The sequence below is a fragment of the Labeo rohita genome, chromosome 10 (genome assembly GCF_022985175.1).
Source record: "Labeo rohita strain BAU-BD-2019 chromosome 10, IGBB_LRoh.1.0, whole genome shotgun sequence".
NCBI classification, from domain to species: domain Eukaryota; kingdom Metazoa; phylum Chordata; class Actinopteri; order Cypriniformes; family Cyprinidae; genus Labeo; species Labeo rohita.
In genome coordinates this window covers 20,638,391-20,658,164 of record NC_066878.1, presented here as the reverse complement: position 1 = coordinate 20,658,164, position 19,774 = coordinate 20,638,391, and the positions used below count along the sequence as shown (strand labels likewise).

At 34.9% G+C, this 19,774-nt stretch overlaps 2 protein-coding genes across 3 annotated transcripts; one reads left to right on the top strand and one right to left on the bottom strand.

Annotated features, from left to right (window-relative positions):
- The first annotated feature begins 2,250 nt into the window (after window positions 1–2,250).
- Window positions 2,251–4,798, top strand: kcnv2a (potassium channel, subfamily V, member 2a). Its single transcript, XM_051121949.1, has 2 exons — window positions 2,251–3,638; window positions 4,218–4,798. Exons 1-2 carry the CDS (start codon window positions 2,325–2,327, stop codon window positions 4,458–4,460), a joined length of 1,557 nt encoding a protein of 518 aa, XP_050977906.1. The 5' UTR covers window positions 2,251–2,324; the 3' UTR covers window positions 4,461–4,798.
- A 1,112-nt stretch (window positions 4,799–5,910) lies between these two features.
- Window positions 5,911–18,511, bottom strand: pum3 (pumilio RNA-binding family member 3). Of its 2 annotated transcripts, none has more exons than XM_051121941.1 (18): window positions 18,414–18,511; window positions 18,030–18,105; window positions 17,693–17,866; window positions 17,446–17,584; window positions 16,263–16,338; window positions 16,074–16,167; window positions 15,927–15,993; window positions 15,572–15,746; window positions 15,356–15,459; window positions 13,213–13,291; window positions 13,033–13,131; window positions 12,878–12,931; window positions 12,706–12,786; window positions 12,439–12,581; window positions 10,042–10,264; window positions 7,123–7,210; window positions 6,814–6,904; window positions 5,911–6,129 (listed from the first exon to the last, which is right to left on the bottom strand). In XM_051121941.1, exons 2-18 carry the CDS (start codon window positions 18,097–18,099, stop codon window positions 6,003–6,005), a joined length of 1,884 nt encoding a protein of 627 aa, XP_050977898.1. In that variant the 5' UTR covers window positions 18,100–18,105; window positions 18,414–18,511; the 3' UTR covers window positions 5,911–6,002. The 2 variants fall into 2 exon arrangements, with proteins under 2 accessions (XP_050977898.1, XP_050977897.1); XM_051121940.1 differs by lacking the exon at window positions 18,414–18,511 and adding an exon at window positions 18,300–18,358.
- Between the last annotated feature and the right edge of the window lie 1,263 nt (window positions 18,512–19,774).

Sequence of the window (19,774 nt, the reverse complement as noted above, 5' to 3'; positions counted from 1 at the left end):
CATTTCAATCTATGAAAAGTATCTGAAATTTGCTTTGGGCAGGGTGTTTGCTGGGACCAAAGTCTTGGCTATGATGTGTATCAGAGAGTCTGACAAATATTGGTGTTGCACTTGGGCTTTCTTACTGGCATCAGATACATTCTAACAAACAACAATTGTAAATAATACAGTATGCGAGAACTAAAAATGGCTTCCTTTCTTTGGAAGTAAGAGAGAGGTTACACTGCCTAACGTCACTTTATTCCAACCAAAACCACTTTAATTACAACTTCTGAACTGTCCAGTAGGACCTTCCCCAGAAGACTTAATAGTGTTAAAATTGGCATGAAATAGAAGTTGTAATAATTATTTCCTTTCATATTGTGACATGTATCAGAGTGAATTGGCTTTCCAGATAAGAAAAAGAAAATGTTACAGACTTCATGTGAATGACAGGTTGCTGAAGGGGAAGTTTTGATGCCTAGCCCTCAGGCCAGTGCAGACATCATCAGAGAAAAGATAAGTCATTGCAGGGGGGAGGGGAAGTTATCTTTTGCAAAATGGCTCTTGTGCATATTCCACATTGTTTGGTGTAGGGCAGGGACAGGCAATATCAGTCCTGGAGTGTTGCTGTTCTGCAGAGTTTAGCTCCATCTCTTAAAAAGTAGCCTTGCCCTGTGTTCCATTCGGAAGGGCTCATCCCTATGCCCTAATCCCTTCAAAGGGTTTACCCTCTGGAGTGAGAGCTTCGAAGGGTTGAAGGGTGTAGAGCAGTGGGTCCCAACCATGTTCCTGGATGCCCCTCAACACTACATGTTTTCCATGTCTCCTTAATCAAACACACCTGATTCAGATCATCAGCTCATTTAGTAGAGACTCTAAGACAGAGATTTTCTTACTATAGGGAGATGAGAGGGTCTGTACTAATATTGGAGAAAGTGTAACAGCTAACTTGGATCACGTGTCCCTTAATAACCATTTGCATTACAGCATTGACGTCAATGAATTTCAGTCAGAGTTGTGCGACACTTGGATACCATAGGAATGAATGAGAAATGCCGTAAACTGAATCCCACCTGTCGCAAAAAGTCAGTGATTTCTCTCATAAAACTGAATTTCTTCGTGGTAAACTCTAGAAATAGTTAAACCAAAAAAGTATTGTTTAGTGTAAAACATGTTGAAGATTAGCAGATAGGCTGTTGATTCATTAAATATCGTTTCCTCCAAAAAGCTGTTTATTCAGAGTAGTGAAGCCTCACTTCCACTGACATTCATTCAAAGAAACTGCCTCTGGTCTCGTTTCCCACGTACTGCCAGACCGGAAGCGTAAGCTTTAGCCGTTACACTTTTTCTGGTTGCAGGCTTGCCATCTAGTGGCTTTGTCCAAGACCTGAAATGGGTGTGTCAGACAAAGGAGAGATGCACAATGTGCAGTATTGTAGGGCATCAAGCAACTGTTTCTTGAAGTGCCCTTCTGCGTCATCATCCCATGCCCATACGGAGGTGCTGTCATCACGCAAACAATCATAGGGGCCGAAAGACTCAAAAACCTTTACTCCGAAGGGCCAGTTTTGAGCACTTCAGTTTGGAACGAGCCTTTAATATGGCAGCCATGATTGTTTTTACACCAAAGTGCCTTTCAGAGGGCAATGGAATGCACTGTTAGTAATTCTGAAGACAATTATTAGCTTGTTCAGATGTGTTTGAATAGTGTTGGAGCTAATCTCTGCAGGACAACAGCACCCCAGGACCGACATTGCCTATCCCTGGTGTAGTGCAGGGTTGTCCAAACTTGATCCTGGAGGGCTACTAGAAACTTCCAGGCAAGTTGTAGCTGAAATCTGCAGGACACAGGCTCTCCAAATATCGAATATAGACACCCCTGGTGTAGGGTATGCTAAAAGACTTGTAGATCAGTAGTTCTCAACTCCAGTCCTCAGGACCCACTGCTCTGCAGATTTTGTGTGTCTTCCTTATTCAACATACAGTTCAGATCATCAACTTCTTAGAGACATACAAAATCTGCGGAGCACTGGGTCCCCAGGATCACTATTGTAGAGAAAACCTCTATTGCTGCGGTACAAGCCAGATGGTGTAATATCCTTGTATTCAGTTGGAGATTGGTGAATGTATGGCATTGAAAGACAACAGGGTTGGTAGAGAGAGTCTGGAAGAGGATCATAATATTTAAACCTTTAAGCACTCAGATCCTCGCTGTCAGCAATATTAGTCGCTGCTGCTTCCTGCAGTTGCTCAGGGGTCTGACTCAGAGGTATTAGAGGCATCTAATGCCTCTACACCCCCAGTAACCTGTGCATCTGCCAGGCTGAGAGGACGTTGGTACCATGATCAAACTCAAAGGCAGGAGGCAAAGCCTTTTCCCCAATTATAAACTTGGGGTCACAGTCCCTGCTCCCAAGGATCCAGAGGACTCTGAGCTTCCTTTTGGTCAACACAACTGGGTAAAACCATGGAATTCGATGCAGGAGTTAAGTAAGGATATATATGACATCTATGCAGAGTATGAAGATGAAGAAGATGAAAGGTTGATGTTGGCCTCTTGTAAACTGTCCTCTCCGGCTAAAAACTACATGCTGAACATCAATGTAGGAGGCAAGGTCTACCAGATCTCTTACAGGATAGCAGCAAAATATCCCAAGACAAGAATTGGCAGACTTGCAACGTATACGGACCACAACAGGAAACTCGATCTCTGTGATGATTACACTGTCCAAAACAATGAGTTTTTCTTTGACAGGGATCCAGACATCTTCCACAACATCTTTAACTTCTATAGGACTGGAGTTCTCTGGATCAAAGATGAATTGTGCCCACGCAATTTTTTAGAGGAGATCAACTACTGGGGCGTTCGCATCAAGAACACCCATCGCTGCTGCCGCATTTCGTTCGAGGAACGGCAGGACGAACTCAACGAACAGCTGAAGGTACAACGCGAACTCGAGGCAGAGGTGGAAACTGAGGAACATGAGGACTTGTTTCAGGATATGGCTTTCGGACATACACGTTTCATCATTTGGAACATGATGGAGAAGCCCTTCTCATCGGTCACAGCCAAGCTCATGGCAGTGGCATCCAGTTTCTTCGTGCTGGTATCACTCGTGGCTATGACTCTTAATACGGTAGAGGAAATGCAGTATAAGACCTCTACCGGCCAGCTGAGTGGGAAGACCTACTGTGAGTATGTTGAGACTTTCTGCATTGCGTTTTTTACCATGGAATATCTGCTCCGGCTTGTGTCCACACCTAAACTTACACACTTTGTAAGGAGCATGCTGAATGCTGTGGACCTGATTGCAATCCTTCCGTTATATCTTCAAATGATCTTAGAGTGTTTCGAGAATGAAGACTACGGGAAACATGGTAGCGATATTGAGACTGTAGGGCGGGTTGGTAAACTAGGGCAAGTTCTCCGCATCATGCGTCTCATGAGGATATTTCGTATCCTGAAACTAGCACGTCACTCAACTGGACTTCGAGCCTTCGGCTTCACGCTTCGGCAATGTTACCAACAAGTGGGCTGTCTTTTCCTCTTCATTGCGATGGGAATTTTTACCTTCTCTGCCATGGTGTATACTGTAGAGCATGATGTGCATCAAACAAATTTCACCAGTATTCCACACGCATGGTGGTGGGCAGCCGTAAGTACATGTTTTTTCAAGTTTATTCCTGGCATAAGTGGCACTTTATTGTCATGATGATTTCAGGAGATAACGCAATGATACTTTTGTATACAAGCCACTGCTCTGGGTGTGTGTGCACTTGGATGGGTGAAATGCAGAGCACAAATTCTGAGTATGGAACACGTCAAATCCTATCCTTTCCTTTCCACTGAATGATTATCCATATGCTCTGGGATATTCTTGGTAATCCAAAATACTTCTATGATTATGATGGTATATCTAAGCTTAATGTATAAAAATCATTGTAATATCATAAGTTTTTTCTTTCTGTAAAAAGCCAGAGTACCTGGAGTCTTTCTGCTGTTATTAAATGTTTCCTCACAACTGTGATAAGTCCAAATTGAGTACTGCATGTGTCGTCAATGTGTCGCTGGCCCACTATGTGTAATCCCATAATGCTCTTAACCCTTTTATTTATTTTTATGACATTTTTTGGTCTATTGAGAATTTGTAACAGATTTTTTTCAAGTCTCAAAAGATTGGTCTTTTATCATTTTACTGGCACACTCAAGTATTCCTCATACGTTTCTTCCACAGGTGAGCATCTCCACCGTGGGCTATGGCGACATGTTTCCTGAAACTCATCTGGGCAGGATTTTTGCATTTGCGTGCATCTCGTTTGGAATTATTCTCAACGGCATGCCAATCTCCATCCTGTTCAATAAATTCTCAGACTACTATTCAAAGCTGAAAGCGTATGAATACACCTCCTCTATAAAGAATCGCGGGAAAGTGAGGTTTGTGAAAAGGGCTGCAAGAAAGTTTGCAGAATGTTTTTAGGTTGCCATGTGCTGAACTACTCTTTCCACCCGTGGACTGATTTTTAATTCATGGACTTGGTGGTCTTCTCTTCAAAAAATTCAAACCAACCAGACCATTTCAGCAACTGTTTTCAAACAAATTAGCCTGCCTGCTTTTATGCTGCTGGATACATTCATATTGAAGAACTCAATATGACAAAAGTCATTTCTTTTAAAACACATCAACACAATTAGGTTGCTCTAACAAGGATGCCATTAACAAATACTTGCTTTAGCACAACAACTTAATTGTCTGAGACCAATTGTTTCTTACTATTACTTTATGGAACAGTAAAAATCTTTTTTTTTTTTTTTTTTAACAACGTCATTACAAATAACCATTGATACCACTATGGGCAATGTTAAAAGAAAAGTAATCCAGGGTAGACAAACGCTGCTTCAAATAATCAGTTGAAAGTTTTAACATCTGGCTAAGCACAATCTCAGCTTTAATACTTATATATATATACCTATATGTAATTTTGTATAGGCATTTCTGCAAGTTTCAATCAAGAAAAGCCGATTTATGATTTACATCAACCGGTGTCCTCTGGAAGCACTCGACAGATTGCAAGATTTCCCATAAGGTTAACTTGACTTCTGTATTGGCAGCGCTATTTGGCAAGAACTTGGGAGTGCTCTGAAAGAAATTCAGAACTGACATCTTCACTACAATAGCTTGGTGCGCTATGTGACACAATTACAAAAAACTTGTTGACTTAAGAGTGGCCATTGTGATGTCCATAAGAATGTAGACAACTAGAATGCAATTAAATCTGAAAAGCATGCTCATGCAGGCATTGATAATCCTTGAAAGATTAATCCTTGGGGATCATTGAAGTCCCAAGGACAGATGGAAGTAGAGCAGGGCAACAAAATTAATTTTCAAGCATGCATACCAGCCTTCATAATCAAAGCTACCTTTTTATATATTTTATCTCTATAATTTTGTCTTTTGTCTCTTGTTCATGTTGTCTTTATTTTTTAAAAAAGAAAGATTGTATTATTTTTACTACTACTATTATTATTATTATTTAAATACAAGCTGACCTAAAATATACTTCAAAAGTAATTTATCCAAAATATGCATTAACTTTGCATCACTTTAAGAAATCTCACAGAAATCTTTTAATTGTATTTCACCCCAAAGATTCTAAATATAAATAAATATATATATATATATATATATATATATATATATATACATATATATACACACACTTTTTTTTTTTTTTTGCATGCTGAAATTTTCATAACGTTTAAGCACATTTCTTCCTAAAATTCTTGTAACAAAAGTGAAATCCACCTTATATCAATTGCTTAATGGTCTCCACTGATTTTTGGGGTGAAATATAACCTGAACATGTTCTTGACTGGTTTCATGAAACTGAAAAGAAAAATAATAAAAGAAATAAAAACTCAGGTTCAGGTATTTTTGTGTGTGTTTTATATTTACATACATCAGCATATAAATTCACAATTAAAAAAAGAAAAAATAACAAATCAAAACTGATTTGGCAGATCAGGCCAGTTTTTCGAGCAGAACCTCAACTCCTTTAGAGTTCTGGATCTTCTGTAGTTTAGGAAGGATGGATTTCAACATAACTTTCACTTCTTCAGCAACACTTTCATCTGCACTCTGAAGAAGGCTGTGGAAACACAAAGAAAACCAAATAAAGCAGCTGAACCTTCAATCAAATACAATCAACGTTAAACGTGTCTCTGCATACAGCAGAGGTTTTAATTTTTTTATCTGATTGGTGGGAAAATGACATCAGAATAAACAAACAGTCCAGGCTAAAAATATAAAGAAACAAATCTCCCACTGCTTAAAGTCTTAGGCAGATTATAAGAGGTCATGCACAAATACTAAGGCTGAGATGGGGAGTGGAAAGAACCCATAATCCTTTGCGGCATGTAACTCAAGGGTTTGCCTGCTTCAGTGGCAGCTGGGAGCCACAGTTTAGCCCTTTATTAGCATATAGACAACAGCATAGAATAATGAAGCAGGACTGTGGAAGATGTGCTTAACCTAAAGCTCACTGTAGGGAATTCCTCCAGCTAATAATCGTGGTTTAAAAGACAGTGTGATGGAACAGCAGCAAATTTGCTGCGATAGAGAGCTCGGGATGTCATAGGATAAGCATTTGTGGAGGTTTTAAAGCAGGGAATTTAAGCATGAATGACTGTACAGGAATGTTCTTCTGCGTGTATTCAGTGTATTTAGCCAGCGTTCACAGAACAATGGCTGCTGTGGCATGTTTACGCCTACCATAGAGCATAATAGAGAATGTATTTTGTTATTTTTAGATTTGTTGAGGTCATAAACTTACCAACAAAGAACAATGGCACCACGGTTGACTGAAGCCCATGTCTTGAGGTTCTCCAACCCCACCTTCTCCAGAAGAATGCTGGAAAATCGCTCTGGGGAATAAAATAAGGCAGGACAGGCCAGTAAAACATTTGGTCGCATTGGAAAACTGCTCAATTTGTTTTTGTTAGTAAGTTTACATAGAGAAAATGACTTCTAAGAATGGAAAAGGAAATCCTAAAGCATTCTCAAAATTCCCATCAAGCTTTTCAGCCTCAAGCTCTGAGCCTTTGACGTTGAGTGTGTCAAGGGTTTGACATTTTGTACTTGCCTTCTCTCTCTGCCTCCTTCATTTTGGTGTCCTGCTCAACCAACCATTTCAACACCAGATGACCAGCGGGGTGTTCTGCCATATGAAGCTACAGGAAACACAGTTATTAAACAATTATCTTTTAAAAAAAAAAAAGCAAAATGTTTTACACTGGACCTCTGTATGTTTCAGTTTTGGAAATTTCTACTGAAAAAAAGCAAACAAAAAAAACAATAGGGTCCCTTTATTTGATACATTAACTAACATAAAATAACACTGTTCATTTATTACAGTATTTATTAATCTTGGTTAATGTTAGTTAATAAAAATACAAGTTTATTTTTAGTTCATGTTAGCTCGGGTCAATTGAACATTATTAACAAATACAAACAACATTTGATATACTTTTGTCAGTATCTTGATACAACTACTGAACCTATACTACGACAAAAACATTGCACAACAGGAAAGGAACTGAATAACAGATGATTCAAATGTAGGTTATAGTTATTTTATCTATTTAAAAAAAAAAAGCATTTCACCCCCCTTTAAAATTTTTTTTATAAATAAATAATAAAAATCACGTGTCACTACACAGGACTATGGTGAGTGACTACCGAGCCTACGGGTATGTAGAAATCTTTGCAACACTGGTAAGTTAGCCAAAAGGATAAAGCCAAATCTTATTCCATGATATAGTAATTTTTGTTATTTTATCTTCGTTGTTAATAATAAGAACATAGATGCAAGTGACAAACACAATACAATAAAACAAAGACACAAATGAAATAAGAATGCTCTTATGAAATCAGTTTTATTTCTTCTCAAATTCCATTTGATTTTTTTTTCAAATTCAGTTTTTTTTTTTTTTCGTTTAATTTTTCTGGATTCAGATTTTTCCCATTTTAGTTTTTCTAGACTCTTTTTTTTAATGCTTACTTTAAAAATATTAATCAAAACGCATGTCTAATTAATTAAAATCATAAAACTTACCCAATTTAACAAGAATGTATTACGAGGATAACTCCACTTCCAGAACAACAATTTACAAATATTTTACTCACCCCCTTGTCATCCAAGATGGTCATGCCTTTCTGTCTTTAGTCGCGTTTTGAGGAAAGCATTTCAGGATTTTTCTTCATATAATGGACTTCATTGGTGCCCCGGTTTTGAACTTCCAAAATGTAGTTTAAATGCAGCTTCAAAGGCTCTAAATGATCCCAGCTGAGGAAGAAGGGTCTTATCTACCGAAACAATTGGTCGTTTTTCTTCGGAAAATAAAAATTTGCATACTTTTTAAGCACAGAAGCACATGTAGCACAGGCTCTGGGATGCGCGTGCACGACGCTATGTACTACTGAATCACGTCAAAAGGTCATGCAGAACGTAGGTAAAACTACAGACCCAGTGTTTACAAAGCGAACACGCAAAGACTAAGGAAGTGCAAGTAAGTCAAACGCTGTTTACAAACAAAAAGGTACAACGGCACTACGAATCACTTCAAGTTCATCGTCTGTGTACTCTGGCTCAAAAAGGTAGAGTATGGTGAAAAACTCCATCTTATTTTCTCCTACAACGATTTATTTTTTACTTTATTTATAAAAAAAAAAAAATGACCGATCGCTTCGCTAGATAAGACCCTTCTTCCTCGGCTGGGATCATTTAGAGCCATTTGAAGCTGCATTTAAACTACATTTTGGACGTTCAAAATCAGGGCACCAATAAAGTCCATTATATGGAGAAAAATCCTGAAATGTTTTCTTCAAAAACCATAATTTCTTTACGATTAAAGACAGAAAGACATGAACATCATGGATGACAAGGGGGTGAGTAAATTATTTGTAAATTGTTGTTCTGGAAGCGGACTTCTCCTTTAAAAGTTAAACAAAAATTACATGAAGGCCCTTTGAAATACGTTGTATTATTTTTCTAAAATTCACTTTTATTTTTTATGAAATTCTGTGAATGTTTTCCATTAATTTTCTAAATTACAATTTAATAATTTCATTAAATTTTAATAATTAAAAGCATGTCTAATTAATTTATAAAGAATAAACAGATTTTATTAAGAAATAATTTATTATTTTTGTCACAATTTTGGGGGGGAATAAAATGTTGTATATAATCAAGCAAATTATATATGAACAAAAACCTTCAGGATATACACAGGAATAAAGATGAAAAGTCTGGCGTAAGTGCTACTCGATTACTCAGTGTAGGTGGAAAAAACTCACTTTGAGAAAACTGCCTTTAAAAATATATATTGTAATTGAAATCTACTGACACAAATAGATAAAGCACTATAAACGAAACACTTAACAGTGTCTTTTGCATGTTTTTTTTTCACTAGTCTTAAAAAAAAAAAAAAAAACACTTTATGAAATACCAAAAAGCCCAAAATATCAAACTTGACAGGTGGATGAAAAAGAAAGCAGTGTTTTTGCCTGCAGTGTCTCCCCTTAAATACGCAAATTCTGTGATATTCCATGTTATACAGTAAGTTCTGTTTTGTTTTTTTTGTTTTTTATAGGACTGGATCCCGCATTTCCGTCCACATTTTCCACTTTGCAGTAATCAAAGCTCTAAATAAACAGTGTTTTACTCAGGAAATACGGCTTTTAACAAAATCCATTCCTAAAGTACCGTTACTAGTAAAATACTGTTATTAAAAGCAGGGTATCGCAATACCTTTTTAGTACCGGTATGTTGTGCAGCACTAGTTAGTTCATGTTTATTGTTAATCCAAATCTCACTAGTAGCTAACTACAGTAGTCAACATTTGATATGGGTAAAAAAAAAAAAAGTTCAAAGTTGTCCTAAGACAGGAACGGGTATTGTTTTGGTTTTAGGACAACTTTAATGAAATATTTGAATCCACTTCAAATGTTGACTACTGTATTAGATACAAATTTTTAGGTCTGAAACCTGTAGATTCGTTACCTGGCCATCTTCTCCTCCCGGTACGAGGGGTCCGGCTGCCAGATCCGCCACAGCCTCCATGGCAGGTCTGAGATCTCCGATGGCGGCGCCCAGGATGTCACTCACAGCCACGCTACATGCTTTATCCATGACCATAGACTGAGCGTTCTCACACAGGTACTTCAGCAGAGGAGGAGACACGGCCTCCAGCAGCTCTTTCCTCCTGATTGCAACATCCTTCTTACTGTAAGAGGAAAAACACATGCTTTAGCACTTCTTCATACTTTATCTTCCACCTGACGCCGGTTTCACACTGAATGCTCACACTTGAACCGCAGCTTGTGTACTGCAAATACAGGCGAGTGTTGTTCATTTTGTCACGCTTTTTAGGTGTTCTCCGACAACTGTCTGTCATGTGCTTAGGTTTATGATACAGGCAACACGTAAAGCGGCCGTGTTCCCCTCTGTCCCACACACACGTGCATATAACATGCTGTACATCGGTAGTATCAAGATAAAAAATTATCTTCAAGTTAATAAATGCCTCTAGTTTTAATAATGTAAACAAGCTTTTTAAGCTTGAGAAATACCAATAAATGACTGAATACATTTTCAGACAAAAGTTCATCTTAATGATTTCCAGTTTGGTTTAAAATAATTAAAGCAACAGTTTTTCAATAAATAAAAGAATATGTAGAAGTATGGTATTTGGGGTGAAAATCGCCCCTGCTATTGGGCTAAAAGGCACAATAACTTACAAGATAATTAATAGACGACTGACTTTTCCATTTGTTGACATGACATAATTAGATTCAGATGGTAAATATATATTATGTACAATATAATAATATATACATATACATAATATTACATTATAGAGATAATCACCATGTTTATAATGAAACCATCATATTTAAAGGAACACTTTTTTTGAAAATAGGCTCACTGTCCACTGAGTTAAACAGTTGAGTTTTACCGTTTTCAAATCCATTCAGCCGATCACCGGGTCTGGCGGTAGCACTTTTAGCATAGCTTAGCATAGATCATTGAATCTGATTAGACCGTTAGCATCTTGATAAAAATGACCATATATAATGATGATATTTTTCCTATTTAAAACTTGAATCTTCTGTAGTTACATCACGTACTAAGATTGATGGAAAATGAAAAGTTGTGATTTTCTAGAATGATATGGCTAGGAACTATACTCTCATCCCAGCGTAATAATCACGTACCATGGGTGCAGCAGGCGCAATGATATTACGCAGCGCCTGAAAGTGACCGGTGCTAAGTTTGTGTAGATGCACAGTTGACTGTTGTGTAATATCATTGCGCCTGTTGCACCCATGGTACAGCAGCAAAGTTCCTTGATTATTACGCTGGAATGAGAGTATAGTTCCTAGCCATATCAGCCTAGACAATCGCAACTTTTCATTTTCCGACTGTCTTTGTACACGATATAACTACAGAAGAGTCAAGTTTTAAATAGGAAAAACATAGAAACTCTTTGGTCATTTTTGAGCGAGATGCTAACGGTCTAATCAGATTCAATGGTCTATGCTAAGCTATGCTAAAAGTGCTACCGCCAGACCTGGAGATCGACTGAATGGATTTGAAAACGGTAAAACTCAACCGTTTAACTCTAGGGGAGTTGGAGAATGAGCCTATTTTCAAAAAAAGTGGAGTGTTCCTTTAAGAACAATATATTAAACATATTTATAAAAAATATCATTTGTTGTTGTTACTACTACTGTAAATCTATATTTAATTATAATGTGATCTCCTTCAATGCTTTAAGAATCTTCACTTTTTAAAATGATTTTGTTTCTGTATTTTAAAATGTAAAATCCCCATATTTTAATGACAGCAGCCTATTTAACGACAGATTCTTTTATCTTTTATTTAAAATAAGCAAAAAATAGTATAAACTTTGCTAACACGACTGTTTTGAACAAGTATTTACTTAATATTTATTAATAACATTATTTAAAAAAAAACATTATTTTAGCTAAAGTAGGCTATATACTGTGTTTTTTGCCCCACACCGGTGAGCCTTTTACGCCGTGATTGTGAAACACAAAACTCACTTACATGATTTTATGGTAAAATTGTTATTTTTCATGTTAATCAGGTCAATTTTGATCAAGAACAATGCACTGTGGCTTTAATCCAGTGTAACCGGCACAGCAAAAATAGACTCGGCTTCTGCTCTGCTACCTGCTGCCGCACCGCCACTGCCTGCAGTGTGAATGCTCTAATCTGTTAACACTGGCGCTGAAAAAAAAATGCGCTGCTCACATCCTGCTCACGCATGCAGCGTGAAACCGGCGCGACACATTTTGAGGGCTGTGGTTGGCACTTATGACCCAAATGCAGTACATTTCAATAGAAATGAGGACATTTTCTTATATGACATACCTGTGTGCATTGCCGTCACCCTTCTCAAGCACCTGAATGATCTCAGGTAAGAGGTGGGCAGGGTCTCTTGGACTCAGGAGGTAAAGCAGCACTTTTTTACCATGTTTATTGCTGATTATTTCAGATAAGGAACTAACCATTTCCTGAATGTAACATAAACATTATATTAGAAATATTAAATCATTTAAATATTAGAAATGATATAAAAGATAAACCACCAACTAATAAAGAAATTATAACTAACTTGAGAAAAGCTAGAGCACTTACTGAGATGATAATTTGTTTAACCAACTTGGTGTCATCGATGCAGTCGAATGCAGCCAATAGTACAAGATGAGCATATTCACCCTGAAAATACATAAATTATTATTATTCTTTTTAATTCTGTAATACAGCCGGACTTCACCCATAGATTGGATAGATAAGAAAGGTAGCTTACCATTGCAAATTTTGCAATGTATGATTTCATTGTTTTTACTATAACTTTTCGGTCCTGAAAAAAAAGGAACAGACAAAAAAAAAAAAAAGAAACTTCACATTATAAAACTAGCAATCATGAATTGGCTGAACTGATGTGTCTAAAGGAGTGCTAACCTTGGGTGTGCCGTGCCATAAGCAGTGCATGGTGACTCTGGCTCCATCATGTGTGTGTGCCATGTACACGACCGCCTCTCTGATGGACTCTATCATCTCCTGAAAAGACAGAGCACAACTGATATTAGAAAGCAAGCAACAGTATTTAGACTGGGGGTCTTCGCTGGTCACAACACTCACCGTTCTCAGTTTGGCTGGAGCGTGCTCAAAGAAGTCCAGAAAAACTTTGTGGACCAATGAATGTTTAATGACGGCTTCCCTATAGAGGGAACATAATGCATTAGTTCATTCAGAAATTAACTACTAAGAGACTGTATAATCACATACAAGTACAGATGGGCAGTAAAATGGTAAATTGTCAACAGGTAGAGATATGAGTCGCCAAGGTTATTTAAATAGTTTTTATTAATATTTTGAATTTGATTTCTTTTTTCATTTTCCTTTTAGCTGAAATTTTTATCATGTTTTTATGTGCTTAATGGTAGATTTTTCTTTTTAAAATATTTTTAATAGTGCTGTCAACTCAATTAATCACATCCAAAATAAATGTTTTGCTTATTATTCATAATACTGTATATGTACTGTTTTTGTGTATTGTGTATATTTATATGCACAAACACTGCCGCTCAAAAGTTTGGGATCAGTAAGACTTGTAATGTTTTTTAAAGCTCATCAAGGCTTCACTTATTTGATTAAAAATACAGAAAAAATAGTAATATTGCAAAATATTATTACAATATAAAATAATGTTTTTTATTTGAATATACTTTAAAATATAATTTATTCCTGTGATGCAATGCTGAATTTTCATCAGCTGTTACTCCAGTGTTCAGAAATCATTCTAAAATGCTGATTTATTTACAAGATTTGAAACAGTTGTGCTTTTCATACTTTTTGGAACCTGTGATACTTTTAGGATTATTTGATCAATAAAAAGATTTAAAAAAGAACAGCATTTATTTAAAAGAAAGAGGGTTTTTTTTGACAATATAAACTACTGTTCAAAAGGTTGGGATCAGTAAAGTTTTATTATTTCTTCCTTGAAAGAAATTAATACTTTTATTCACCAAGGATGTGTTAAATTAGATTTAATCGTTACAAAAGTTGTACATTTTGAATAAATGCTGTTCTTTTTAACTTGTTATTCATCAAAGAGTCCTACAAAAAGAATCACAGATTCCAAAAAAATATTTGGCAGCACAACTGTTTCCAACATTGATAATTTTAATAATAAATCAGCATATTAGAGTGATTTCTGAAGAATCATGTGACAATGGGGTTGGAGTTTAACAGCTGATCAAAATTCAGCTTTACATCACAAGAATATATATTTTAAAGTATATTCAAATAAAAACCATTATTTTATATTGTAAATGTAATAAATGCAGCCTTGATGAGCATAAGAGAATTCTTTAAAAAACATTACAAGTCTCACTGATCTCAAACTTTTGAGTAGCAATGTATATACGCACACAAAAATGTATATTTAAGAAATATATGTAATATATATTCATATATATAGTATAAATCATATATATAAATATGAATATACATATACCTTACATTACAAGTACTTCTTAAATACATGCATGTATGTGTACTTACATATGCATATAAAAATACACACATATTTTATATAAACAAACTTTTACTTTGGATCTGATTAATCTATTTGACAGCACTCATTTTTATTCAACTTTAAATTGAATTTTATTTCATTTTTATTAATTTTAATACTTTATTTCACTTGGCTGCCAAAAAACACTGCTATTTATAATTTCTGTTCATGCTTGCTAATAGATATACTTTTTTTTCAACTTTATTTTAATTAATGAAAATTTAATTGTTAAATTCAGGTGTTACATTACAGTTATGGTATTACAAAGCTGTTTTTTTGTCCCGAGTAATGCAAAAATCATTGTTCATTTGTTGGGAATAATTGTATATTTTAAATTAACCAAGTTATATAAAAAGATAAAACAGATTTTTTTTTTTTAAACTGCAATTATTTGATTAACCAATGGATTAAAAGATGTGTAACAATTACATTTTTAATACGTAAACCACTTTTTAGCATGATTTCCAACAAAAATAAATAATGATCTAAAATTACTAGGGCTTTCATGCTCCAACATGAAAAATCCTTAAAAAAAAAATAATAATAATAAAATTTAAAAAAATAAAAACCTGCAATAAACTGAAGACAATTAAGAAAATAAATGAATTGAAAAATGAAATATAGCTCTAAAAATTCATCCTATTGTGGTTTAAAATTTCAGTCATACCATCCCACCCTTACATGCCGGATTTGAGAGTAACTCACTTCTGTGCCATCGGTGTGAGAATCTGCTTCATTTCATCCAAGATACTTTCTAATTTCTCTGGATTTGCTTCCAAAACCTTCTCTAAGGTAGGACAAATTGAGGACTGAAAAAAAAGAAAATGTTATCACCATCTTTATGGACAACAACCAGACTGAACTTTCTATGTAATTCAGAAACAAAGTTTTTAAGCACCCAACAGCTCAGAGCTCGAGTACCTTGAAGACTTGGAATGTGTTGCCGTAGAGCTCCTCCGTGAGCATGAGCCTCTGGGACAGGATGGCCTTATCGTTGTAAGCGTACTCGACCACTGAAGACGCCTCAGAGTGTCTGAGCATCTGTCTGACCTTCCCCTTAAAAGCCAACATCACTTCCCCCACCTGCTGTTTACTCCTACAAGAGAAATCAGTATTATTTACCACTTGTTTTGCTGGAATGGACTATAAACAAAGTATTTTCATCATTCTGAACTGAGCCTGAAGTCAAACACATTTAGAAAAGAAAGCGTTGTAGTATTTTTTTTCAAAATAACGGCATTGTAGTTTTGTTTACTGATAAATGGACGTGACTTACCCATACATTAGAAACTTTTTCACAATGTTTCTGGCATATTTCGATTTGCTCAAGTCCACAATGTGCTCTAGAAAGCAAAACATCCAGGTAAAAAGGATGATGAGAGACACATAAATTCAGATTTATTGCATTGATGAGAAGACCAACCTTTGAGCTCATCAAAGACCTCCTGTCTCTGTTTATCACTGCCAAACTGAATAAAACACTGAAGCACTCGTGTGGAATCATGAGCAAATGCAATCTAGCAAAGAAAACACAAAAACAAAAGTGTTTCACAATAAAAACTGTAATATAACTTCAAACAGTGAATACCCAACCTTGTGAGTTTTTACTTACTGTTTTAATTTTGCCCTTCACAAGACTCTGCAGTTCTTTCATCAGTTTGGCCCTTTTTTGCTTGTCACAGTCTTTCCTGTATTTCCAAAAAAACACATTGTGTAAGTGTTTCTGCAACCTTTGCACTTTTATGTCCCAGGTTTTAGCCCTATGATACTTATTTCAGAATTATTCTGTGCATTTGTTAATAAAGAAGGAATCTTCTGATTTGATATTTATTAAAACTAAATGACTTTATTTTTTGTTACAAAAATTAAACTCTTAAAATTGTTTTATGCATTTGAGAATTTTGTTGAAATATTATCAAATTATTAAAAAAACAAAAAAAAAAACAATATAAAATTATATGAAAGTGTCATACACATAAACCATTTCAATATTTACTGTCAAAACAATTGATAGTAAATTTACGATAAAGTCCCACAACAACATACATTTTCAAAAGTTAGTATATTTGGTTACCAATGAGACTGTATCAAGTAAGTTAAGCCAAAAATAATAATAATAATAATAATATTGTAGCTGTAATTCTTTATAAAATTACACTACCAGTCAAAAGTTTTTGAACAGTAAGATTAATGTCTCTTCTGCTCACCAAGTCTGCATTTACTTAATCCAAAATACAGCAATAGCAGTAATATTGAGAAATATTTTTACTATTTAAAATAACTGTTTTTTATTTGAATATATTTTAAAATGTAATTAATTCCTGTGATCAAAGCTACTTTTTTAGCATCATTACTCCAGTCTTCAGTGTCACATGATCCTTCAGAAATCATTCTAATATGCTGATTTTCTTGTTAAAAAAAAAACATTTTCATTATTATTATTTATTATTGTTGTTATTATTCTTATCATCAACATTTAAAACAGCTGGGCACATTTTTGTAGGATTCGTTAAAAAACATATCTTTAAAAAAACTTTTGACTAGTAGTGTATACTAAATGTGTATAACCATTATTTATTGCACGTATTTAGTATTGTTATTAATTCCTACCACGGAATGAACTGTGATTTGAAATGTGGTGGAACTGACATTTATGATGGTTCAAAACAAAATAACTGCTGAATGTGAAGTATTTTATGAGAGCTTATTACTTTTTATTTATTTTAAAAGGGTTAAAATACCCATAAAGAGACACCCACACACAAAAGTACTATACGTAATAAACAAACACTTACCGCCTTACAATTTCCCACACTTGCTTTGCTCTGCTTACAATCTGGTAACTCTCTTTTCTATCATTCTGCTGGCGATTCTGCTTTAACTCTTTCTTTTTTTGCTTGAATTCATCCCATTTCGGTTTCTTGCCTTCTGGGCCTGTCAAAGAAAATGTCATCGCTCAATCAAACCCTGAAAAACTACACAACACACTATTAAAACTACTCCCAAATAAGACACTTCAGGACATATTGTGATATTTCTAACCCCCATCTTCTTTGCTTCCAGGGTGTTTTCTCTTCTTTGTGAACTTTCCATCTGCTGGTTTTCGGTTGAATTTCCGCGGTCCTCCATCTCCACCTGATTTTTTGAAAGTCTTTCCTTTGTCTGTGTTGTGAGGTTTAAATGGTCGTTTGCCTTGTGGTTTTCCTCCTGGTTTACCTAATCAACATAGACAAATATTAATGCTGTGTGAGCTTATTACAGTAAGGGAAGATGTTGTCAATACAGCCCTGTTGGGTTGTGGATTCTCAATCACAAACGCAAACTTGAAAATGAAGTCAGGTTAGAGATCTTACTGCATCATATATAAGAGAAAAATTACCTTTCGGCTTGAATGCTGGTTTCTTCCCGTCTCTAGGTGTAAATGACTTCTTTCTTGGTTTGGCCTCCATACTGGACTGCAAATGGTTAATTAACTTTGTTAGATTATTTATTTAACAACTGTATATTGCAACTCTATAAACATTAAAATAATAAACGTATGCTTTCATCATAGAACCGAAAATCTTGAGACACCTCGCTAAGAGCCAAGCAACGTTAATGGCAATTTGCGTTTCTATAGTGTCTTATGGACTATCTTAAAATTACTGACATGCATGTAGTCTAATAAATGTTACACGTATGCAGTACTGTCGCATTTCTTGTCCTAAAAGAGAAGAATTTCGTTGTTCTTTAACAAAACGATGAAACACGTTTTCACACTTACCCATGTGTGTACAGACAAATCACTTTACGGCATCTGAAATCCACACACGTGTCGTAAGGAACTGTGAGAACCCGTTTGCGACAGTCTGTCGTGGCTGAACGCAAATACAGCGTAAAAGTCTCTCGAATATGTTTTAAAAATATCATTTAGTAATTTGTTTACTACAATATTTAAAATGTTATTTAATGTAATCGAACATTTCAGTTGTTATAAAAAATATAAGGTGTGTTCGCGAAAGAATCACTCTTTTGAGTCGGTTCATTTAAATGAATAGGTGAGGTGGTCCAGTATGAATCATTTGCACAGATTAAACATACGTTTTCATTTAGTTTTTTTTTTTTACTCTACATGCAAAGTATGGAAGGTATTTTCTGCCACATTTAAATAAATAAATTAAATGATAAAAATGCAAATGAAAACCAGATTAACAATTTCATTAATGAAAACTATATGCAAAATATGTGCCAGAATTGAAAATAAAATGAAAAGATTTAATTTTCATTTTATTTTTCACTGTGACAACGCATTTGTCCATGTCAAATTGAAAAATAAAATGCAGTTGGTGATTTGACTTTTCATTTTCACTGCAATCTCGAGGCAAGACTGCCAATATTAAAATGGAAAGCCAAAAGTGAAAAAGAAAATGGAAATACATTTTTTACAAAGCCTTTTACTAATGCTCACGCAATAATAGTGACACAATTCAAATTAAAATATAACGTTTAGTTTTCGTTTTATTGTCTCTTTTTATTTCACAGTTTTCGTTTTCGTTTTCAAAGTCAACCTGTATTTTCAATTTTGGCACGTATTTTGCATATCGTTTTCATTAATGAAATTGTTAATCTGGTTTTCATTTTTATCATTTAATTTATTTATTTAAATTTGGCAGAAAATACCTTCCACAGCAAAGATGTATATTAAGTGTATCTTTATTTACCTAGCATTATAATATAATATTTAAAAACTTAAAATTTCGTATTTAAAAACCTAACTGAAATGTATTTTAATGGAATCTTTCAAAATAAACTTCATCCCAAATACACATCATACGTCGCAAATAATTAGGGATGAGTATTTACAAATTAATATTTGCTTTTTATAGTTATTGTTAAAATACAGAACGATTTTAGAACCTTTAATTCACACTTTACACTCTCTAGCAGTAACAAATCTCTATCTAGAGTAAGAGCGCCATCTTCTGGTTGACTAGTGCATATCCAAAGTCTAAAACATCCTCAAGAAGCAAGTGACAAGTTTCTTTTGCACTTTTTCTTTTTCATTTTAGATTGACTTTAAAATAGACATAACATAACTTAATGTAGAACCTCATGATATTTTACTTTGTTTTCAAAACCCATCTT